The 25002-nt window shown below is 42.2% G+C and overlaps 1 protein-coding gene across 2 annotated transcripts; it reads right to left on the bottom strand.

The window, feature by feature from the left end:
- Positions 1-1363: 1363 nt before the first annotated feature.
- On the bottom strand, positions 1364-22778 carry PCK1 (phosphoenolpyruvate carboxykinase 1). 2 transcript variants are annotated; one of them, XM_080403934.1, is made up of 10 exons: positions 19909-22778; positions 19440-19714; positions 17889-18070; positions 17112-17315; positions 16607-16794; positions 15503-15665; positions 15148-15372; positions 14926-15057; positions 14126-14221; positions 1364-13532 (listed from the first exon to the last, which is right to left on the bottom strand). In XM_080403934.1, the coding sequence occupies exons 2-10, from the start codon at positions 19661-19663 to the stop codon at positions 13078-13080; spliced, it is 1869 nt and encodes a 622-aa protein (XP_080260060.1). In that variant the 5' UTR covers positions 19664-19714; positions 19909-22778; the 3' UTR covers positions 1364-13077. The 2 variants fall into 2 exon arrangements, with proteins under 2 accessions (XP_080260060.1, XP_080260059.1); XM_080403933.1 differs by having other exon boundaries at positions 19440-22778.
- Between the last annotated feature and the right edge of the window lie 2224 nt (positions 22779-25002).

The raw sequence follows: 25002 nt of genomic DNA, 5'->3' as shown, positions 1-25002 counted from the left end.
TGCCTGCTGTGGGTGTCCCTGGGATAGAGAAGCTGATGGGGGAGCTGCCCAGTGTCCCCTTCTCTTAATTAAAACAAAAGCGTAGCTAGGCTTTATCAGGTTGTGTTAATTAACACACAGGGATAAATCCACTTATTTTAGAGCTGCCTCTTTTCTGTACCTGTTGGCTGTATTTGTGTGTTGGTCTTGTATTCACCTCCTTTTGCACTTCATGTTCGTGGAAGTGTTGGGTGAGGGGGATCTCAAGAGGACTCTAGTGTGGTCTCTGAGCTGTTGCCAGGGCTGATTTGGGTCAGTTGTGTCTTGCTCTAGAAACATCCAAGGACAGAGACTCCTCAGCCCCACTGCATTGCAACAACCCTCCAGGAGAAACTATCTTGATGGTCAACCTGGACACCCCCAGGTGCAGCCCGTGGCCCCTCAGCATGTTCCCAGCACTGCAGGACATGGGGCTCTGCTCTTCCAGCCTTGCTAGCTCCCTCTGCCTGGTTTCCAGCTTTGGAGTAGCTGGAGTGAGGCAGCCTGGTAGGTCTGGGGGTTGCCAGTGAAAGATATACCTTTTTTTTTTTTTCCAAAGAAATACATATTTTTCAATGAAAACAAACGCTGTGTGCTCTTGTTCTTGCTGCTGGCCTAGGTCAGTCCTGTGGTCTGCTCAGTCCCTTCTTCATGGCAGGAGACTGCAGATGTCCTATGGCTTGGAAATGAAACCTGCCCTGAGAGGAAATGCCTTCCTGGTGCCCAGCTGGGAAGCATGATTTTTTAAAAAAAAAAATAATCTTTTAAAATATGACTTATCCACCATTTCAGCTGAAGCCAGAGTGGTGAACACTGCTGGGAAATGGGGTTTGGATCTGAACGCTTCCTCTGTGAGCTCCAGAAGGGTGGCGGAGTCTTATCTCTCTTCAGTCTCCCTTGGCAACATCTATTTACATGGCTGCACAAGCTGCTGAAATAGTTATTTCATCCTAGCCTTTTGTTTTGTTTCATTGGAAACCAATATTTAGGCCATGTCAAGGCTTGAATTCTTTTGTGGCACATTTAATCCAGGTTTGATGGTTTGCTCAGGTCCCAGAGGTAGAAAACAGAGTAGAAATAAATACAGGGGAGGAATTGCTGGGATGTGAAAGAAACTGGGGGTGGGGGGGATGAAGACTTCCCCTGAAGTCTCAGCAATTTGGCAGAAAGCCTCTATCAAATTTTTGTAATATGGCTCATAAGAATTCATGAATCTTTGTTTAGAAAGGAGGGAGGTGGTTTCAAGCCTCTGGTGGCATGGCCAGATCATTAAGAAAGTTCTCACTGATTGAAGGATTTTGGGATTCTGTGCACAGCTGATGGGGGTTAGTCCATCCTGTGGGTTGTTGATGCTCCTGTCTCCTGAACTTCTTGTCCTGGCTGGTGGCAGTAGCATGGGACAGTGCTGATGGGTGTTGTCTCCTTCAGCCTGCAGTGATGGGGACCTCACTGGTGGTTTCTGGTGCCTGCATCTGTTTTGCCTCTGTATTTTGTAAGCCAACAGCATCCTCACCCTCACACAGAGGTGGTGGCATTGGATTGTGCCTAAAGATCCGCCTCCTGCTGGGTCTCCCACCCGTCCCTGTGCCTCCAAGGGGGTCTCTCGGTGCCTCTTTGTCCTCCCAGCTGCTCTGTCTTGCCTGTTTTGACCATAAGTTCTCTGGACAAGGAGCTTTTGATGGAGATGGGAGGTTATTGTCCTGTTTGTGCCTGGGGTGCTGTTATTTCAAACCACCAAAGCAGTATTTCTGCTGTAGCTGAGCAGCCTTTGCCCAAGTATGTATTTGCATAGGAGTCTGGAGGAGAATTTCACTTACTGCCTTATCAGCCTTATCTCCTTCTCCCCTGAAGCCAGAGCAGTGAGGAGTGTTTTCTTCTCATTTATCTGTGTACCTGCCTTAGTGATTGCCCAGGAGAGATGGGGAATACTGTAGATATCTAAACAAATCACTTTCTTCTGATATGCCTAAGTTACTCCAGGAATCAATTTTACCACATTGCTTATCAGCCTGGATAGGGCACTGCTGCTCCCACTGCATAGCTCAGACCCAGATCCAAGCAAGATCTCTTGGAAAGCTTTTATCTAGGTTTGATTTCTAGCAAAGATAAGCATTATCTGCACAAAATAAACTTTTTTGCCCTGTAACCCCTAGCGATGTTACACATGGGAGATCGTGACAGGACTGCCAAAACAGAGCCAGACAAAGGGCCAGTTTGCATTTGCTTCTCAGGGTTGGGCAGTGCTGGCAGCAGCATCTGGCTCTGCTTGCTGAACTGCAGGCTGGTCCCACTGGGCTGCTCAAACCTGCCTTTGACAGCACCTCGTTCCTCATCACTGCTCTGTGTCTCCCTCAAGCTCCATGCGTGCTCCCAGCCCTCATCCCGCCCTGCAAGTGGTTGTCGCCTTTTCCTTCCTTCCCCCAAACCCATATGGACGCAGCCCCCAGAGGCACCACATGCTACTATGTAGCACAAGACAGTCTCTCCTACTCCTCTTCCTCATATTTCTCTTCCCTCACCCTTTCCACTGGTGCTAAGGGGATGGGGGAGTCTAACCCTCACCCCAAGGGTAACTGCCTCGCGCCTTTGTGATCACTGCCTTGTGTTTGGCAGCACATCGTTGGTGGTGACGCAGAATAACTTGGCCTAAATAATGCATTACAAGAGCTGATCTCTCTGTGCAGATCACTTTGCTGGCTTTGTAAAGTTAATCAGTTTACATGTTGCCATTAGGTCAGGAAAGGTCCGTTTACCTTAAATAATTAATCGAGATCAATTAAACACGGGGTAATTGTGAAGAACAGAGAAGACAGAATGACCCTCGTTCCTTCCAGTTCTTTATTCTGCTTTGGCAGCCCAGTGCAATAGCACATCTTACAGAGCATGGGCAGTGGAAGGGTAACTTACATTTACGTTTAGTGATGACAGCTCTATCCCGAAGGTTTGACCTAATTACTGTGTCTTGTCTCTACTGCTGTCTGGGAGTTATTGTTGCTGTCATACTGGCAAACGTAGCTAATGAAAACATCCAGTGGTTCCATTAAAATATTAGCGTGGTGAGTTGGCTCTGTTGTGCAAGTGTGAATGAATGTTTCTATGTTTCTGAATTTTTTGGTTGACTGTCTTATCAAGTCTATCATCAAAATAAATACTTGTTAGAACTTGTTAGGAGGATATTTTCCAAAGAAGAAACTTCTTGAAAAGAATTCTGTAATGCATTTGATAATCATTAAAATGCTGATAGAAGCTACAGAGGACTAAGTTTCTGGCAGAGCTGGATGAGGGAGCAACATGGCAGACCAGAAACAACGTAAACCACCTCCCCTAACAGGGAATTGAAACCCCTCTTATCTAGGAGAACTTTACAGAGGCTGAGAGCTTTGGCCATTTTAGCTGACCTTGGAGCTGCCTGGTGCTAACTTGCAGTGGTTTCCGTGGACTGTTTCTTGGGCTTTTTATTGCATAAATAAGTTGGTTCAACATAGCAGCTCTCCCAGTGACACAGCTTTACACAAGCCCTTTGGAGGTGGGGGCTGGCGAGATGATGCAGGATGTTCCTGGAAGGAGCCAGTTTCCTTCACTCCCACTGAGTTACAAAACTTGTTTTCCCATTCTGAGAATCACCAGTGCAGAAGGACCATAAAGAGTTTTAAGAGGACTTTCTTTGGCTCGCTTGTTAGGAAGCTTTTTGCAGTGAACTGGCAAATGCCTGCTGCTTGCTGGCTGGCCTCCTCCCCGAGCAGGGGAAGGATTAGCTAAGGTGGCTGTGCTTGCAGTCCTCTTAACTAGCATAAGGATTACTTTAGTAGGATAATCTCTCTGGCCCTAACTTCCAGAAAGAAGAAAAGTAAGTCCCTGAGCCATGGCAGACTTTGAGAGTAACGCAGACTTGCAAGATACTGTAACATGGGTGCTTTTTTTGAAATGGGAGACTCTTACCCTGAAGAAGAGATAGGTTTCTGTCAGAAGCAAGGCATATAGAAGGCAAATAGTTTCTTGCTCAAATGGGTGTGCTCAGAGACATGAACAGGCTAGACGTGGATTACTGCTCTGAAATGATTTCTTCTGCTACCTACCCTTCACTCTCGTAGAGTCTCTGCTTGTGGTCTGTTGCAATAGCTTTGCTTATTCTTTGTCCTCAGACATGGTGTTTTTATATGGATACATCTATAGATAGTACATTATAAAAATGTTCCACGCCATGATAACTAGCTGATCTTTTTGCTTCTGATAGGGAAGTCGAAGAGATTTTGTTTGGCTGTAATTCCTAGAGATCGGCATGTTAATGAAGTAGTCAATGAACTTTGAGTTGGATGTTGCAATGTCCTGCGAGCTGCAGGATTTATCTGGATTACTTTTCAGAGGATCTGTGTCCTGTCTGCTCCACAGGGAGGTTCATAGAGCAGTCCATAAATCCTCAGCAGTACACACAATGGATTTTGTTTTAATTTATAATCTACCCCCAGTCACAGTACACTGCTAACTAGTTGTTGATCTGGCTGGGGCGCCTGCTGGGCTGACATAACCTGCATGCAATGTACACTCAGCATCTCTCCAGGCAAGTGTGGTTCCCCTTCAGTGTAAATCCCACTACCTGGCAGCAAAGCACAATAGTCTAATATGTCCAAGGAAATATAGTCTGGAAATATTTATGCTACAAGGACTTTGGTAATATGTGTCCCTGTGTTGTGTCTGCTGTCAGTCACCTAATTTCAGTAGTGTTAATATTGAGAGGTGTCTAGTTCTGCACACAGGCAGGCTACAAACCTTCTGATAACAACAGAACCTCCAGCCACCAAAATCACTGACCTGCTTTGTTCGGAGGGGCTGCGTTCATTCGCTTAGATGCTTTTGAGGTTTAGTGATCAGGGAGTACTTAGCACTATATCCAGAAGTTCTGGGGAGGAAAACTGGCAGCTGTGTGAGCCTTGGATGCCTACAAAGAGTTAACTTGCACCACTGGTTGCATGACAGCCCCCAGCTGTCTGTGCCTTCCCCTCCAGTGTTTCTCTCCATTATTTCATCAAAGCAACAGGCATGGTTTTAATTTTCCATGACTTGCTTATGAAATATGATCCTTGCTGTAATAAAGAAATGATTTGGTTTGTAATGGATACATAAGAAATCAATTTCCTATTTTTAAATTGGGTGGGATTAACAATGAAGCAAACAATAAGCAGAAGGATGGGGAGAGAAGGATGGGAGAAAGACCCAGCACCCCCCAGACAGGGCTGACTGCGCTTCGATGTGTTACACTGTGTTTGTTAATGGCTTCACCGAGGCAGTCACAGCTGTAGTGTTTCTTCCAATGTATATTCATTTTCTGTTTGAGATCATAATGTTGGGATGATTGCTGAAGATTCATGACTTTCCTTCTGCCTAGCAGTGACATTTAAGGTGCAACATGGTTTCTGTTAAAATTCATGGTTCAAAAAAACCAGCACCAACATAAATTTCTTGGGAACAGATGCCTTCCCTGGGCTTCCCGCTGCATCTGCAGCAGGGACAGCATCCAGCAAACACATTCACCTGGACCGGGAGGTTGGGAGCTGCTCTCCAGCAACGGGAACAGAAGCAGCTTCCAGCTTCTGGTTCCTAAGGGTATAGCTATATGGGAGAGAGATGCTTGTTTGGAGATACTGCAGTAGTGTGACACAGTCTGTGGCGAGTTTTCTAGCTGTCGTTGTTAGAAACAGTCTGGTGCCTGAGTATCAGCCCCCCTCCTTTACCTTTCTCTTACAGCACTGCTTGGGGACCCCCAGGCCAGACAGCTGTCAGCAGTCCTGCACAAGACTAATCGGTACAGTCAGCTTCCTGGCGGCTCTAGGCACCATATCTCTGCAAAAACACCTTCCAGTTCCTGCACCTGGTAGTCCTGTGCTGGTGTCCCACATACTCTGCCTGTGCTGGCAGAGCAGTCCCTCTGGTGAGGTCTGCTGGGGGAGTCTGAGAGGCACAAGGATTAGCCTTTAGTGTCTCAAGATGCTTTGCATGCTTTTTTTCTCTCCTAGCTCCCCTGGGTAATTCACCTCCTGTGTGGCACAAAGCGGGTACAGCGCTCACTTGGCATGTGTCAGGGACCGAGTGCAGGCCATGTGCTGCAGAGGCACCAATTTCACTCCAGGACACAGTTCCTTGAAGTTGCAGGCGTCTCTGAAGGCAGATTGGCCTTTAGACCTTGGACTGCAGACAGTTGATATAGTTCCTCTGCCAAGCCGCACCGAGCATTGCCAGCATGTTTTTGTGTTGTTAACAGATGTGCTGTTACTCCGTTTTCCTATGCACGCACACGGTGCATGCTCTGCTGTACAGGGAGCTCAGGGATCACAGTGTCCCTGGAGCTATCTGACTTGGAGGGTTTCGGAGGTGGGGTGCTGTGCATTCACAGTACGGGGGGTAACAAGCCTGTCTGGGTCTGTCCCCATCAGCAACTCACCAAATTGCAGTCTGGACCTGCTAGAGCTGCTCTTCTGGTGCCAGCATCTCCTCCTGGCCCAGCTCCATGCTTGTGCTAAGTGGCTTTGGAGCTGCCCCAGGGGTCTGTCACGGGTTGGAATTAGAGTTGTATTTGGCTGGCTGGTCTGTCTTTCCTTCCTGGATGCTATTGCTTTTTTTAGCTTATCTCAGTTCTGCATGGGTTTGTGAGTTCCTGCTGAAGTCTCTAACAAGATTTGTATGGTGGCTTCTTTTTCCTCCAAGCAATCATAATTTGGCCAGAAATAAATGTCTGCAAAAATCTTTTTAAAGTCTCTCCTTCATGTAGCTTTCAGCAGCCTTCTTGAGAGACAAGCCATAAAAAATGATGGGACTTTTGGAAATGGTTGGTGGGACTTCTAGGACTGGGCAGAAGTCCAAACAATTTATTGTAATCTTCTCCACATAGATCTGTTATTGCTGGGGCAGGTACCAGATGCATTATCACTACTAATCTGCAAGGGTGGAGGGGTGCCTGAGTGTAGATAACTAGGATGAAATGGAGCCAGATTTCTGTCTTATTAGAATAAAGACCAAATAAACTCCACAGAATCTGGAGGCCTGCTTCTACTTACAAGTCTCAGAAGGGTATTGTAGCTTTTTTACTTTAAGACCACCAGTCAACCCACAGTTCTCGGACAGCCTCCCCTCCCCTCTCCCAACTGCTGTCCAAGTTAAATTTATAGAAGCTTTTTTTTCCCCCTACTGGCTATCTCTGGAGCTTCAAGAACTGTTGGTAGCATTCCTAACTGAAAGGCAAAACCAGATCAAATGTACAAAAACAAACCTCAGCAAAGAACCCGCAGATTCATCTTGTCACCGCTGAAGCCAGCGGGAGCTCTGCCATCCAGCTCCACTGCCATGTGGCTCTTCGTGAACTTGCTACTCAGTGACTGAGGTGGAACAAAAGTTCAGACACACCTTAACCTGGTCACACTTGAACGAGCTATAGGAAAAGGAACATAGGAGTCAAACTGCTCAATGAGAGTACAATGCACTGTCACCTCCAGAAGGTTCACTTGGATCTCAACACGCTTCTGGCTTTTGCCAGCCAGAATAACTCCTGGGAGAGTTGTACTGCTCTAGGCTTAGCGGTGCCTAAGTCATGCAAAGTCATACCACTTCTGCAGTGTTACTGGATACTGATGGTGATGTTGTTTGCCCTGTGGGCTGGAATTTATCTCCATGTCACTTGCAAGCAAGGATCTGTTGGCTTCCGAGCCAGCTGAACTGGCATCATCTTGTAGCATTTAGGTTTCACTCTTTCCAACCTTGGTTAAATTTAAAGCTGCTATTCATAGCTGTTCTCAGGATCTGGAGCTCCAGAATGCCATAGGAAGTTTCTGATCCATTCAGGAAGACACAGATAAATATAGTGATGGTTTCTGGTGAATAAAAGGAGGTTTTGTTGTGCTCTTTGCATTTATAGCTGAGATAGCGTTTGTGTACACGTGCTGTTGCTGTGCCAGCCCTTCAGCATGGTGGCAGGGCCTTCCTAGGATTTCACTGATGAGGTGATGGGGAAGACTTCAGACTGTTAAAGCCCCCAGAACTATACAGAGCAGGGGTAAGATCTGTTAACTGTGAGCCTAGAAGCTATTTCCCATGGAGGGTGAAATTGGTTTGTACTGGAGAATAGCCGTTTGTCAGGATCAAATTTCTGGGAGGGACTGTTCCCATCTCAACGAGCACTGTGATGCTTTACAAGAAAAAGAACAGACTAGTAGCTTGGTTTACAAAACGAACAACCACCAATGCCCCACCACCCCCACAACAAAAACAGGAGAAAAAAAAATCCTAAACCCCTGAAACCCCAACACCCCTCCCCAAACGACAGCAGTTTTACAAATGGATATTTTTTAGCTGAATAAAAACCTTGAGGCTGCACAGAAATGGCACAAAAACTTTGAGATATTCCTTTGGGAGGATGAAAACAGATGTTTTTTTTTTTCTTTTCCAATGGGCCAGTATCTGAAATTTTCAAAGACACAAAGAACTTTTCTGAGATGTGTGTTAGAAAAAGTTCTGCTAGCAGCTTATCAGCTTGAACGAAAGCTGAAGTCAGATAATCTCAGAACCTTCATCTGGTCACACACTGGACAAAAGCCACAGCAAGTCCAATGTTGCTAATATAAAGAGGAGCGAAATTAATTGCAAGGTGACCAATGTCACTGATGGTAGCAAAGGCAAGAAGTCCTTCGTGCTGGGTAGGTTCAGCTCAGAGGTCTTCTGCAGTCTTTTGCAACAAAGGCACCATAATGATGTTTGTGTTTGCAAGAATCGGATACAGCCTGAATTTTGCGTATTAACATATGTGGATTTCCGCAATTTGCTCACAAAATCCTTCTCTGTTAAAATTTTGCAACCAAAAGTTATATCCGTGATGGCTGTAAAATGCAGTAAAGGCATACAATGGCTTGCTTTTTTCTTTTTTTTCCATCTAGCTGTTTTGTATACAGATTCACAGATGTGGCAGGATGTGTTTTGGAATCTTGGTGACTGGCGTTTGCCAGCACCCATTTGACAAATGTGCCCTTTTGCATCGCTGAGGTTAAACCGCTGCTGGAGATGTCCTCCATGATCAACAGCAAGGATTACTAACTTGGAATTTAGAGTGCTCTGCTTTGCCATTCATAAGCAGCATTTCAGTAGTCTTCCAACCAGGTAAATATCTAGTTACGATAATTGTCTTTCAGTTAGGGAGCTAATTGACTATACTGCAGCAAGTATGGAATAAATCATGTTACTATGGTAGCCAAGGTTTTTGGAAAACAGTTATTTCCCAGAGCACAAATGCCATTTCTCTGAATTTTACTTCTTTCCCTGAAAATAGCCCTATCGTCACACAACTGTGAGAGATCTGAAGTTGGGTTTCACCTTTTTGCAATAAAAGTTCTGCAGCAAGCTGGATGTTGCTTTGTAGTTTTATTTATTTATTTGGTTTAACCTTCATCATGTTGACAGAATACAGGTGTGTGAATATCTTATATACTCAAGCTAATTACTACTGAGGCTGACATCTGAGAAAGGGATTTGAAGGAACAAGACAAAATACAGTCTAAATTTGACCTTGAAACATTAGAAATGAGTCAAAAGTATGGCATCAGGCTTGGAGGCTTCCTCAAACTGTGCAAAGATTGGACTAAGGTCTGTGCCTGGGCTCTATGGCTTTATCTCTGCTAATAGGAGGACTTGGCACTGAAGCCAGACTTTCAGCCCAAGTAGATAAAGGTCACTTAGAGGGACTGTGCTAACTTTAAGGGAGTCGAGCACAGCCTCCCCCGGACATGGTGCATCCATCACTGTGTTGTCTTGTTTAGCGAATCGTGGCACAAACGCGGTATCAGAGACCGTATCTTCAATAGCATTAATAGTTAAACCGTGATTTTGATTTTGTCTGTCTTCATCCACCGGTACATCCACGAGGGTTTTAACAAGTATTTTGTTTCTCACTTCCCAGAATACCAAGTGCATTTCAAAACACAGCTGTTGCAAATGTTATGGCTCCGTGCACTTCATGTGTTAGTCTTCCCTGTGCTTCCCTCCTCTGAATCACGTTTAATAAGCCAAGCTTTATATTCCTCTACTAATTTGTTGAAATTTATTGCATTTGTTGCTTTCCCCTCTTTCTTTTGAAAATCAGGGGAACTTCCAAATTTCAATTTAAAAGCATTTTGTTCTAATTCATTTTGTTTTTATGGAGCATAGTATTTGTTGGAGGGAGAGAAGTTGAGATCATAATCTGGCACGGTTGACTAAGTTTCTAAATTTTAAACCACCACCTTCTCTCTTTTTAAACATTTTCTCTGCCAATACTAAACATTTTGATCATTCAAAATGTAAATTGTACTCCCCATAGATGCTGATGGTTTGCGGATATATTTACATACAAAGGAGCTGTTGAGTGACTCATGCAAAAAGTTATTTTCTTGTTCTCCGCCTTAACAGTACAGCAGTATTTTTCCTCCATTTTCTGTAGTTTCCGGAATTATTTGCGTGCCCATCGGTCTCTGAGCAATGTTTGAAAAGGCGCACGTGGTTAAAATGTGTGGAGTGGGAGAACCGCAAATGGTTTAAGTATTTTTGCCAGAAGTGCTCGTGATAGCCACTTTCCATGAGTTGCGTTATGTTACATGGAAAGAATACCCGAAGTAGAGCCCCGAGGGCAGTGGTGGTCAGGGGAAGGAAAGGCTGCCAGCCTCTCGGGGCGAGGAGGAGAAAGCAAGGGTTCGTCAGAATATAAAATCTAGTGTTCTGGGCTGGGGTAAGGTGTGCTCAAGGCAGTTAGCACCTTACAACAGCCATCTCGCTGGTTGGGTGTGTGCGCTAAGATCACAGTTGCGTTGCCCCACAGTAGTGGTGCCTATCTCCTCATTGAGCAGCATTTTATGGGACAAGGGTCCCTTGGTTCTCCCATGTCCATATGCCTGCTGGGCTTGGGCATTTGGCGCAGGGTCTTCTAGCATGGAAGTACAAATTGTTTCTTTTGTGATATTCAGAATATTGAGCCTGGCTTTGTTTGAGAAGGCAGAACAGCATACTGGAGCTACTCGGAGAGCCCTGGAAAGCCCCAAGCTTCTGTACATCTCCTAGGCAGCATTTCAAAATGTGCTTGGAACATGTTTGTACTGCTTGGCACTGGGATCCTCTCATGAGGCCACTAAAAAATTCTGAGACTGTAACTGGCCATAACTCTCCAATACTAGTATGCTGGATTTTCTTTAATCTCTTTGTTCTTCCTTAGACTTATTCAAATACCAAGTCCATTATTGTCATATCAGTTTAGGAATGGCCCATGCCTTTCATCAACTATTTATAGAAATAGTTTACAAACAGCTTTATTTTATACACATGATAATAGTCCTTGAATCTGAGGAGTGCATATACTAGTCTCTTGGCTCACTTCCTCTGACTCCTTTACTGCCTTCCACCTTGTTTTTAATTTAATTTGGACCCCACTCGAGTACACAGGTTAATAATGGTCCTATAGGAGACCTGCATCTGTGCAGATGTGGTTTTTGACCAGCAAGGAGGTAAACTGATGATCATCTCTGCAGAGGCTGCACTGCTCTCCTCTGCTTTTGTCACAGCTTTCTATTGTCTGGTTTTTTTATGTGATGTATCAACTAATGCTGTATTATTCACTTCAGAGTTGATTATGTTTGTGTTAAGTCCTAAACATGGAGTCAGGAGGTAGAGGCTTTTCAGGCTATGTGACCTCTCCTAGCAAACTTGGAAGGGCATCTGTTGACCAGCCCTGGTACTGTTTGTTTTGCAAAGACATGGGATCTATAAAAAGGCTTATTACACAATGTAAGTGATTTTCTTTTTGCTAAGCAAATATTTGCAATATATTTTGGGAGATCAAGCATCTAAAGTGAAAAAGCAGGATACCTTCCAGTTGGAAGCATGTAAAGGACACTTTTAATTGAGAGAACATGGGATGGTTTTAGTGTCTCAGATTAACAAGGAAGCCAACACAGGCTCCTGCCCTTGTTTTCATTGAGCTCTAAGGCATTAGGCATCTCAACAAATCCAGAAAACTCTTCCCAAACTGCCTTTACTTCAACAGCTCCACTAGTTATTCTGGCAAAAGCCAAGGAACTGTGGAACAAGAGACAAAACCTATGACTTTTGCAAATGAGCAAGGTCCTAATATGGGGCTTTCCTAGAGTTTAGTTTATTTTATAAATGCCTGAAGTAACTAACAATACCCAGTTATGGAGAGCACATCACTAGCTGGATGACTGCTCGCAGATGGTATTGTAAATTCTGGATCATTCCTTTGGCTTGAATAGAAGTTGCAAAGACAGTATAGGGCTTAAACTAGTTGGCTTAGGAGTAGCAGATCAATGCTAGTCAACATCTAACTTCCACATGTTAAATTCTTCCTGTGCTGTGTTATTGACAGGAGACTCAAATTTTATGCATATAGTTTATAAACAGTAAGAATACTGGAAATTAGGTCAGATTTTGTATAAACATTTATTTCAATAGTTTAAAGAACAAGCCATTCAAAACATCTGGAAATCACAGGAACATGAGTCATATAATAGCAATATCTTAAATACGCATTAGTAATACAAAGTCATCTTTCACTCTGATAAAAGTTACGACTTCATTTTTCTAAAAAATATTTAAGCCATGAAATATGTTTAGGTAATATATATACAGCATCTCATTTTCTTCTTTCCTGTGGAGCCTGAGATGCTAGAGGTTTGAATGATGGAAACAGTGTGCTACACCTTGAAGGCTGAATTGGTTTGTATTGTATATGCAGAACTAGGCAAATAATTTACATCACAGCTATATATGCATGTAAGTGACAGATCAGGGTTTGAAGACCATGTGCACATACGTTCCCACAGCTGCTCACCTATTCACAAGTACTGATGTAGTTATAAATCATCAGGTCTGGAGTTATTTCTAGAATGCCCATAACTATATTCTAACTAAACTAAGACCTGCTTTCATTATAAACCCCTGCCTATCAGTGTGCTGTTATGCTTCCAGTAGTGATTTGGTAAAATGGGCTTGTCCTGTCTTAGTATATGTAGATTGATAAATAATTGTGGTTTTGATCAGCTACAACTGTTTTATCCTCATCTCTAAGGCAAGCATTTCCCTTTCTATTTCATAAGGAAGGTCAGCATTAACTTGCACTTCAAAGTATTGTTTGATTTCTTCTACCTCCTTTTCCCAGAACTCTTTGGAGATATCAAACAGCTCAGTCAAGTTGACATCTTCTAAACCCTTCAAGTTCAAAGCAGTTTCAGCAGGGATGTAACCTATTGCAGTTGGTTTGGCTGAGGCTTTCCCTTCAATTCTGTTGAACATCCACTCCAGCACACGGGAATTCTCTCCATAGCCAGGCCACAGGAATTTCCCTTGGCTGTCTTTCCGAAACCAGTTAACATGAAAGATTCTTGGTAGTTTTGCAGCTGGACGATGTGCCATGTTGAGCCAGTGGGCTAAGTATTTGCCAAAGTTGTACCCTAAGAAAGGTCTCATGGCAAATGGATCGTGCATAATGATTTTGCCTGTTCAAAACACAAATGGATAAGGTAATAGATTGTACATTTATTCTAAAGCACAAAGATTCAGATCCTCCCAGAACTTAGTACCCATAGTTCCTTAGCTGCTCTTCTGTATCTGAACCAAAGAGCTTTAAAAAACAACCCATGCATTATCCTTGATGTACAAAAAAAAGGACAAAATATTTTTTGGAATCAGTGGAAACTAGACTTCTTAAATCTCAGGTCAAGTAGCTTAAATGAAGATCCTTAAGAGCTGGATGTAATCATTCCCATATTTTTGTTGAGCTCTAACAGAAAAGAAAATTTAAGTTTGTTTATCACAGACTGTAATGAGAACTCCATATCAAGGCTTTTGGCAACCCCATGCCTGCATCCTGTTCTGTATGCTTGCCACCTAGGGGATTATTTTGCTTAATTTGACTTTTATAGAGAATTTGGCTTTTAATTCCAGTACAAATATTTTCTATTGTGAAAATGCATAGGTTGCAAAATTAGCTGCCAAGACTGAAATGTGAAAGAGCAGGGAGGGAGGACAGAGCAGGCACTCCACAGAGGATTGCTTTTAATACAGGTAGGCAGATTAAATTTTGATTTACCTTTGTGCTCAGCAGCTGCAGTTGCTTCAGATCTCATAGCTGCTCCTATAAATACTCCATGCTGCCAGTTAAAGGCCTCATATACAAGAGGCACACCTGTAAAGATCAGTAATTAGAGGTCCAGAAACATTTTTATAACAAGTTTTGTTACCTGAGATAGTGCCAAATGCATGTTACTGTAAAATGTATTCTAATTTTTCCTGTTTTTTTAATCAGTTCATTTCCTATCCTCTTACAGCAAAGAAGTTTATATTAATGTTTTCAAAACTGGCTACTGATTACTGAACAAATCCATGTTGAGTTCCTCAGTAGGAGATATCTGGGACTTCAAATCCCCAGCAGATTTGACTTGAAATAGTCTAGTCCTGTGGTCATGATATTAGACTCAGACCTAGCATTACATCTCTTTCTTTTCCAGCTTTAGGTGACCTTTAATGGATCAATTTATTTTACTTCCTTTTCTGTAAACTGTCAACAACTGGTTCATTTCTCTAATCGCCTCTTATCTGAACTAGTTAAACTGCAAGCACATAGAGATAAGTATAGCAGTTTGCTATGTGTCTATGTATTACCCAGGTTAGTGGGTCCTGGGGTTTTGTTAACATCCAACAGTTCAGACTTTGAAATATCAGTGGCTGTTAAGCATGTGTGTCAAAGGCTAACATGGAAAAGTTAGACTAACACGGCTATTTCCTTGCTTTTGCAGCTGTGAAAGCAAAACTTGTGTCTATGCCCAGTTGTGTTCCAACCCTTCTGCGGTCAGCACTTCACCCTTGATATGTGGCTGCTGCGTCTCTTACCAGCAGGTCTGCGGCCTCCAAATATTATCCCTTCAATGGGCACGCCTTGGGGTGATTCCCATGCAGGGTCAATGATGGGGCACTGGCTGGCTGGAGTGCAGAATCGTGAATTGGGATGAGCACAAGGTTCTCCTGTGCAGAATACAAGAAAAAGGTCATAATGGCAGAATTAACTTGAATTCAGCAGAGAAAGCCGAGAGACTGTGGTGTGAACCAGATTACCATTATCTGGAGTCCAATCCTTGTTCTTCCACGAAGTCAGTGTTATTCCTGGTGGTAGTATCTCATCAATGCCTTCCCAATAGACACCTCCATCACTGGTTTCTGCTACATTGGTAAAGATGGTGTTCTTGAATATGGTTTTAATAGCATTGGGGTTTGTTTTGACTGAGGTTCCAGGGGCAACACCAAAAAAGCCATTTTCTGGATTGATTGCCATTAAGTTGCCTGGAAGTTAAATGACAAAATATAAGTAAACCAAACTGGTTTAATTCTACCCAGAATTTTGTAGCATGTCTTGCTGCACCTAAAAGCAACCTATACTGGACTGTAAAACAATCCAATTTCATTTCTATACCTTGTTCATCAAACTTCATCCAGGCAATATCATCCCCTACACACTCAATCTTCCATCCTGGCAGGCTTGGATTCATCATGGCCAAGTTAGTTTTTCCACACGCACTAGGGAATGCTGCAGCAAAGTACTTCTTTTTACCTTCTGGATTGGTAATGCCCAGGATCTATTGAAAAATTAATGCAACTGTTAAACATGGTCTTTTTTCTTGCAGTTCTTATTTTGAAGATTGTCTCCCAGCAAGTGGTAATGATAAAATATTTAATTATGCAAATTTGTTCCTACAGAAGAGGCACCACATAATACAGTTGAGAAATAACCCAAACTGTACTTTACTAATCAAAAAGTCTACTCTTCTTGCCCTTAGAATAGTTCTTACGTTTTTAAAAAAAGTCAGGTAAGTATGTAACTCAAACATTTATTTATTTATTTATTGCTAATGAAAGTAGACTGTATATAGCTGAGACTAGAAGAAAACCAGGCAATATTTTTTTGGCTGCATAACTAGATTGAAGTGAAAGCATTTCATGTATGGATACTTCTGCACTTCTCAGGATCCATAGATGATATTTCTTCTGAGACTGTTCTTTTAGACACTTAGAAATTATTTTTTTTCAGTAGTATTTTATGGTAGTAGAATGTTTAAATGACAGCAGAAGGTAAAGGCAGGAAGGGTACAAAGTAGAACTCATTTAGAAAATCTAGTATTTTCAGATTTTTGAGTGCATAGACCTCTTTATAATATGAAAGACATTTTTCAAAATTTACATCAATTTTTTGCTATTAAACTTGTAGGGGCAATGTGGATGCCCAGTGATGTTGATTAGACTGTGCTCAAATACATGGGTCTGCCTACAAGTAGTCAGTGTCAGCAGTTCCAAACCTTTCCTGGTTTCTGATTTTACAGGTATTATTTTAAAATGTTTGATATTTAACCTTGCAGGCAGTTTCCGATATCTCATAAGCCTGACGTGATAAATTCAGATCTAATGTTACAGGACTATCCATATGAGACTAATTTCATTAACAGCAAGATGTGATGTATTTATGTTGAGCTGACTTAAGGCTTAATGGCTGTTCAAACACACATGATTTAATAGCTCTTACCAGCATGTGCTCAGCTAGCCAGCCCTCCTCTTTGGCGATTCTGCTGGCAATTCTGAGTGCAAAGCATTTTTTCCCCAGTAAGGAGTTTCCTCCATAACCACTGCCAAATGAAATGATCTCTCTGCGATCTGGGAGATGAGCAATCAGCGTTAACTCCGGGTTGCATGGCCAGTTGTTGATTAATGGTTCTGCAGAACAGAATGTTGTACTCATGAATGCAGCAATTTCCATGCTGGATCACACTGTTTCATCAGCACTGAGCCTCTGATGGCAACCCATACCAGATGCTTCAAAGGAAATCCCCTGGTAAGTACTAGGGATAATAATCTCCTTTCCATGAAACTCTCATTGAGCTTTGATTCCTTTAATTAAGTTCTGAACCTAGTCCTGTTACACGAACCACCTTGGCCTTCTATGGTGAGTGTCTCCCATGTGCTGAGAACACAGTCTGCTCTGAAACATGCCTCTGGGAATTCCCAGGGTGAGAATTTTTAATGTCTCTTACCTTTGAGTGGTAGAGGACATCCAACCGAGTGAAGGCATTTTACAAACTCCCCATTGCTCAGGGCTTTCAAAGCAGCTGTTCCCATCCGTGTCATGATCCTCATGCTGGCCACTACATACGGTGAATCTGTCAGCTCAATCCCAATCTTGGACAAAGGAGACCCAATAGGCCCCATGCTGAAGGGGATGACATACATTGTACGTCCTGGAAAACAGGGAGTAGCAAGATGTGACAGAGCAAAACAAGGAACTTTTGAAATCTTTATTAACATGGAGGTTAATAAAAAGCTGTTTGTCTTGTGGGTGTTTCTGATGACGTTTAAAGATCTGTAGCTTTCTGTTTGTCTAATTGTGTAGCAAGAAGTTTTATCTTAAATACTGAAAGCAGCTATTCAGACAAATTGTCTAGTCAGTTGTAACGGTGTGTGGTGGCTAGGTTATCTGTTGGTGTAAATCACTGAACCTGGAATTATTGCTGGGGATGGGGGTCCTCCATTCTCACCTCACTTATCTGCTACATGACTTCCTGAAAAAAGTCACGCAAATTTTCCTACCTTGCTTTGCCCCTCTTTATGAAGAGAAGAATGCTGGAAAGAGACTGAGGACTATCCTTGCGTTTGGGTCTATGGTAAAAATCTGGATGAAACCAACAAAGTGACTAATTCAGGAGTATAAACCTAAACCTTCAGCTAAAATCTTTCTTTAAAGATTACAGTAACTAGTATTAGTGTCTGTGAAATCCTGGAAGTTCAATGTCAAGAGTCCTTTTCTTGCCCACCTTGCATGCAGCCTGGGAACCTGGTATTGAAAGCTTTCTCAAAATCTTCTTCAGACATCCAGCAGCCCAGCTGGCTAGTTCCAATTTTAGGGATTGGGGTGGTATCTCTCTGTTCTTGAGTGATGATAACAGTTCTGCTCTCAATTCTTGCCACATCTCTTGGATCAGTGAGAGCCAGCCAGCTGCATTTCACCAAAAATCAGGAAATTAGACCTTAATAATCAATATAGCACTTTTTACCCTTTTGTGGGACTTGCTTAGCATGAAAGGGTTCAATGCTTTGTAAGGCCAAAACTATGGTGACAGAGCCAATGTAACAGACAATCTCAAAAATCAGTCAGATACATCTTCTCATATGAATTGTTTCAAGACTTTCCCTTATGAATAAAAAACTGTAAGGCCTAGGAAATTCTGGTTACATGTTAATACTTCTCTGGCTCTTATCTCAGTCTTATTTTCTGTTGCTAACTTCCAGGGAAAAGTTAATCTCATTTAATTCTCATTCTCATCAGTGTGAAGTTGTTTTGCATAGGGACCACAAAATGATGCCTCAAGCGAAGTGGGTGCCAAGCAAGTACTGTAAGTGTTGGTATAAGTGCCTGTGGGATCAGAATCCAGCTTAGTGGATTGGCATAGTCCTTTAAGTTAGAGGCACTGCAAAAGGAATACTGAGTATAAGCATGATCATAAAAAGGGAAGCCTATTAAAGGGGATTCTTTTTCCCCTCTAAAGAATTTTTACCATCTATTTACAATAGAGAGGATTGTTTTACGTTTTCACCTCTGTGCATAGAAATTTTGCACAAGTATAAAAATGTTCTAGTTGGGCTGTCATAACCATCATCGCTACAGCTAAGCATATAATTAACAATGAATAATTTATCTGGTGAATCTTGCCCTTTTCTCTCCCAAATAGTCTGCAAACAGATTGCCAAATTCCTGCACTTAGTTATTCAAAAGTCTTTGCAGATTTCTTCCATAAAGATCTCTTGGTCGGCACGTAATTCCTGAGTATGTACTTGTTGTTAATATTCTCCTTTCATGTTGGATTAGCTGGGAGAGATGATGAAATATTTGAAAAAAGTATTTGCTGAATACATTACAGTCAAAGCTCATCGGCACGATATGAATAATGCTTGTACTGAATAATATTTGAACACCCACAGAGCTATTTGAATGCCACAAAAAAGTATTTGATGAATAAACTAATTGACTAAAATAGTAGAATTCTTCAAAGGATGTATTTTCTAAATAATATTTAGCCATTGCTAATGATTAGTTACATAAGTCTCATGACATTATTTCAGTTCCCTGATGTAACTAATCAATAGAGACAATGTACAGTTGATAGTCCAATTGAATAACATGCTTTAAGTTAATTTTTAGAAGAAAAAGTTTGCTTTTCCTCAGCATTTCACCTATGTAAGCTACAGTGCCAAAATGTTCATGGAAAGCAAATATTAAAGGTTTATAAGCAGTTTTAAAAACAAACAGGGCAGAAAATGCATATTGCAATTCTGAGATGATACTTGGCTTCTTTCAGGCTACTCACCAGTTTTCGTACTTGCTCAGCTTCTTGACCATGCCTTGTTCTACCATGATATCCAGAATTTTTTTGTTTTCTTCTTCTGAGCCATCGCAGATATGAATGCTCTCAGGCTGGCACAGCTTGGCATTACTTTCAATGAAATCCCTTGCTTCTGGAGGCAGGCTCTGCAAATCTCCCTGGACAACCTTGGGCATGACGTTTACCTCTGCTTTCAACTGAGGGGGCATTACTGAACCTGTAGTGGATCTTGTTGATGGCTTTGAAATACTGATCACAATCTAAAATCAAATATATTGGGTGCGTTAGCATACTATGACATTCTACCCAGTGTCAACAAGCCTTTCTAACAATGTATAATGCAAAGGTAGAATCTGTAATAGACTTAATCATGTACTTCTGGTTTAAAATCAATATAGAGAACTTGGATCAGCGGTAATTTCAAGCTGGAAAAAATAGAGGCCATTCTACTTACTGTCTTTATAAGATTGAGTTGGATGTCAGAGAGGATTTTGCGGTAGTTTTCAGTTGATCCCGTTTCACTTCCTTTGGAGTGTCTTTGCGATCAGTGCTTTTCAAGGAAGCATCCTTCTTCCTTAAATATTCTTCGTGGTAGTGTCCATCCCACTAGGTGAGGCCAGAGAGGCTTGTCCTTTACGTCAGCACTGGATGTGTCTTGGGACAGTGCCACTGACACTGTCATCATACAGAGTTTTCAACAATGCAGCCCTGACAAGGTAATCATTTAACAGGTTTGATTAATGAATGCTGAAAGCAGTGATTCTTAGCCCCCAGGTTTGCTGTTTTGAAGTGGTTACAAAATTTAGCAGTTTAACCAAACTTTGATCCAGTTTGGCTTTGAAACCTAAAACGTCACAACTTTTCAGTGTGTGGGAAAGGTTGAGTACAAAGAGTATCTGGAACTGGGAACACAGAGGTCATCCAGGCTAAGCACATTTGCCTGCATTTTGTAGACAGATGCTTGCTAGTTGGCTGTGAAGTGGAGGCTCGTCCAAGGTGTGTTTACTCACCTTCGGAACATTGCCTGATCCAGGGATAAAGTTCACCAGTGAGCACTGACAGGCCTGAATAACCACTATATACTCATATACGCCTGCCTGGAGGCCTTATTTTAGTCTGTGCAACTCTAAAAAAAAAACAAGCAATGTAAATCTAAACGTTGGGTTTCCTTCAGTGTAGGAGAGAAAGTTTTTGCTTATGGCTTGCTTTAGGATCTTGCAAACTGAACAGTTATTTTCTGTTGCTACAAGCTCAGAAGAGGCAGATCAGCAAGTGTGTCTCGGTAATTAACCCCCTCCTTCAAATGTTGTTTTATTTTACTGGGAGTCCTATGAGGGCCATAAAATATTCACCCATGTTTGAATCGGTACTCAAAGAAAAGGCACAAAACTGCTCAGGAATGTACCTGTACACTCTGTTATATGTGTGAAGTGCACTGTCTGCATATGTACGTATACAGACATGTGTACATATCTGTATCTGCTGTGGCAGTATATGATACCAACAGCCACTACTATTCTTAGAATTCTGAGGGTTAGAGAGTGACCTCAGACACTTCCCAAGACAGACCTCAGTCTTGCCTCTAATGATTCCTGCTGACCTGTCTGTCTTTCAGCTCTTTACCTTCCCCTAATCCGTTTTAGACCATCATGACCATAAAGAAAGGCTGGTCTTCATTTGTCCGTGCAGTCTGGGTGTGTGAAGACTGAAGTATTTCAGTCAAATAAAACTGTAGAAAATAACCCCGTTGCCATTTAATCTCGCTCTGCTATACCTAGTCCCAGCAAAGCATCTGGTGCCTGGTTTGAGGCAATGTTTTCATATCAACCTGTCTTTTTTTATTTTATATTGATGGGGCTTTGACTGTGCATGTAAAACATTTGCCTAACAGAAAATCTGGAATCCCAGCTAAGTTTCAGGGAGTTCTTTAAAGCCACAAAATTGATGTGAGCATCCCAGATAAAGGATGCTCATAACCCACCCCCGGCTCATGTTAGTACAGTGAGATGTTTCCAGCTAGGCTTTCTCCAAGGCAGCCAACAGTGACTTGCAAGCCCTGAGATGCCAGAACTGGCAGAGCAGCACAGATCAGGATTGCCTCTTGCCTTCCTACCCCACAAGTCTGCAAAGCTGAATCTCACTGCAGGAATGCTTCCCCTGGGACTGTACCCTCTATCTCTCCTGCAAAGCGTTTTATTATGGTTTGTAAACGTGAAGGGAAGAAAACAGTGAAGTAAGAGGGGCTGTCCTTGATGCACTGCAAAGCCAAACATTCCTGAAAAGGAAAACAAAAATCTAGTAGGATAAGAGGTGCTAAAGACTGCTTCGGATGGGGCTCTGCTGTAAGCAAAGGTAAAACCAGAGACAATTCAATAACGACAGTGGTGGTGTTTGTCTTTGGGGTCCATGTACTGTGCTGCTGGTGGAGCTGATTGGAAATATTTTGGCTAGCTGTTTTCCTTTTAAAACATATTATGAAGTACCTCATTACAAATAAAATGAGGCATAATCTTCAGTAATACTAAGCAGACCCATTTTTCCTTTAAGTATAAAACCACTGAGTCCTTGCTGGCCAGATAAGTCATACTTAGAAATAACAACTGAGAGTAAACCAGCAATAAGTTGCCAGAAAAAAAGAGTGGACCAGAAAACTATCACATTGTAATGCAAGTAAAGTCAGAATACAAGCTTAAAATTGACAGTGTAAGATAGCAGGATTAGTCCTAGTGTCTCTTCAGTTTTGAGTGGAGGGAAAAATTCCCAAACCCAGAGCATTAGTTTCTGCCAATTAAATTATAGTCAGGCAGGTGTTGTGCAAATTTTCTCACACTGCAATCCTAACCTCCCACAATCTTGCTATACAAACTGTGGGCTTCTCTTGAGAAGACACTAAATATGCCAAATCGGTGGCACTGTGTTATGAACATATGTCCATTAAAAATCACATTAAGGATTCCAAATGTTTTTCATTTGTGATGGCAGCAGGGCTCGAGTGCAGATGTCCACTGGGAATTCTAGACACTTAAGCATCAAATTACTTGTATTTAGGTAACACCTCCCATCAGAGGATCTCAAAGCATATCACAAACACACACTAAGCCTCAAGCCCCTATATAAAACACACATACTATTTGGTGCAATGAAATAACTGGAGTACGTGCAAACTGGGGCTAAGATTATTTTTCAAGTATCTTCTCATTTAGAGATTCAGCTTTTAGATACTCAACAGAAAGCATTAAAGGCTTAATCTGCAGATAGTGAATTCTCATTACTCCCAGTGTCTCCCACAGGAAAACCCCAGAATTAGCATCTCTAATGGCTCAGTTATTGGGTGAACACCTGAAGACCACATTATCCATGTGTACCACTGTTTGCCACGTATGTGTCTGCCTTCTGGATTCAGTTTGCTGGAAGATCTCACTAGTGAGAAACATTGGAGAAGGTATGGGGGCAATGTAAGGTCTTTTTTTAAAAAAAAAACAAAACCAAGCAAAACCTTGAATGTAAAGTTTATTTTCCGTTTAAAAGAGAAATATTTTTTAGAAGTAACTGCATTACAATACTGATCTAATAGGTGATACAATTCCTTCAGATTGAACTTTTTTTGGTACTTTTTCTCTGTACTTTTTGACACCTGAATGTGATGCTCATCAGGTGTCATCTTGGAAGCTGTCAAATTATTTAAATGAGCTTGAATCTGACATTTTGAGATGATAGCGTTCAACAAGTGCCTTGAAAGGAGTGTTTTCAGGTTGTTTGCTTTGATGGACAGTATTCAGGCTGTTCAAAATAGAGGTTTTGAGCTCTGACTTTTACTGACTTAGTGAAACTCAATGCAATAAATGTAAAGGTTCTCTTAGATGCTCAGGAAAAGTGTCATAAGAAAACTTAACTCATCACTACAAACCAAGGTGCAATAAAGCACTCTCAATGAGATCTGAAAGTTTTTAATGGCACATAATAATACTCAGAAAATCTACTCCCCTCCCATTGCTAATTATCCTACATGTCATCTCCAAAGAGTTTGTCACTTGGGTTTTTTGTTATACTCTTTAAAAAAGCTACAATTTTATCTGAGCTATTCTACTGGCAGAAGAACATTGCTTTTTGATTTTTATTTTTGCTGTGAAGTCGTGCTCAGCTGACACTGAGCCGTTGCTGCTGGACTGGATGCCACATGGGCCCAGATCCAAGGGCAGCCCTTGCAAGTGTACAGCTCTGAGAGCAGGGCAGGGACTGCTTCCTCAGTTTCCAGAAGAAATTGTGAACTACACAAATTGCCTGCAGTTGCAAAAGAGTCTGTGACTCAGCTAAGTTTTTCTTTCAGACCCTGCACAGCCCTGTGTGATATTTCTTCCTCAGAGCCCCTCTTCTTACAGGCAGTTCTTTGGCACTGACCCAGCTGCAGGAGGTCTGGGGGCTCTGGCCACGTGTGCTGCACACTCCTCTCCTCATGCACCGTCTGAACCGTGAGACTGAGCCTTTGGGACTTGGCAGAACAGGTAGCAGCAAACTGGGAGCACAGTGCTTGCTGCCTTACCTCCTTCTTTCCAACCCAAGATACAGTATTTGTCTTGGGCAGATTGTAAGATATAATGTTTGTGCATCACTAAGGTGATGTAACTTTTCTGTCTGTCTTCAGAGTGACTTGTTTTGATGGCAGAGGAATGAGAAAGGGGGGAAAATTACCCAGATTTATCATGATTAGACTGCACTTTCATTAGCCTGTCCAGTATTTTCATCTTGACAACAGACATGCTAAAATTTCCCAAAACAAATGGAAGCAAATCTCAGCAGATGGTAACGTGCATTAGTGCATGTTTATGGTCTCTGAAGAAAGTCACCAACCTTTGAAGCTTGGTTAAGTATCAGCCCGAGCCCAAACCTGAGCTGTATTGTAGGGAAATTCCTGATCGTGCCACAGTACATGCCGAAGCTGATGATATACTACAAGCACACTGGTTTCTTGCTTGTTATTCTTCTGCTTTGCCAGATAAACTATTTATTATTTTTTTATTGTTTTATTTTTGAGCTCACTTTTACAGGCTCTGAGACACTGTTATAGTCACCAGGAGAAGTGAGGGTCTGTCTTCCATTTCCACTGGTAAGGAATGAAACCTGGAATCTTGGCTAGGAAGGTACCTTGACACCTCCACACATTGCCAGTGAAGGATACTAAGGGCTTAATTCCCTCCTGCCATGCCGGCAACCTTTCTCAGAAACATAAGACACTTAGTTTGGATTCGGAGTTTGCTCCTGAATCTTAGGTGGGAGACAGCATCCTACACGCAGAGCAGCAAGCAGCTCCCCATTGGTGGTGTGTGCTCACTTAGTGCCTCCGAGCAGCAGGTTATCCACTGTTTATCATTTTCTTGCACCAGCTCATTAGCTCTGGAGATGGGATTGATTAATATAATCTTAACCTTGATAAGGAGTTGCTCTTTCAGAACCATTTCTTGAGCTGTTACTAATCTGGGGACTCTTCCCCTGTCCTCTCTTTCGTAAAACCCGTATCAGGGATCAGTGTGAATATGGGCTGTTTAGCCAC

Source organism: Falco punctatus, assembly GCF_963210335.1.
Source record: "Falco punctatus genome assembly, chromosome: 10".
Classification (NCBI taxonomy): domain Eukaryota; kingdom Metazoa; phylum Chordata; class Aves; order Falconiformes; family Falconidae; genus Falco; species Falco punctatus.
Note: the sequence above shows the minus strand (reverse complement) of the source record. Positions and strands in the feature narration are given on the sequence as shown.

Excerpts from the sequence above, each read along its gene's own strand:
- PCK1 (XM_080403933.1), bottom strand. The coding sequence starts at position 19,663 with ATGCCCCCTCAGTTGAAAGCAGAGGTAAACGTCATGCCCAAGGTTGTC. Across the intron at positions 17,316-17,888 it reads GTTCCCAGGCTGCATGCAAG|GACGTACAATGTATGTCATC; the intron begins GTGGGCAAGAAA and ends CCTGTTTTCCAG. Across the intron at positions 14,222-14,925 it reads TGGAGGCCGCAGACCTGCTG|GTGTGCCTCTTGTATATGAG; the intron begins GTAAGAGACGCA and ends TGATCTTTACAG.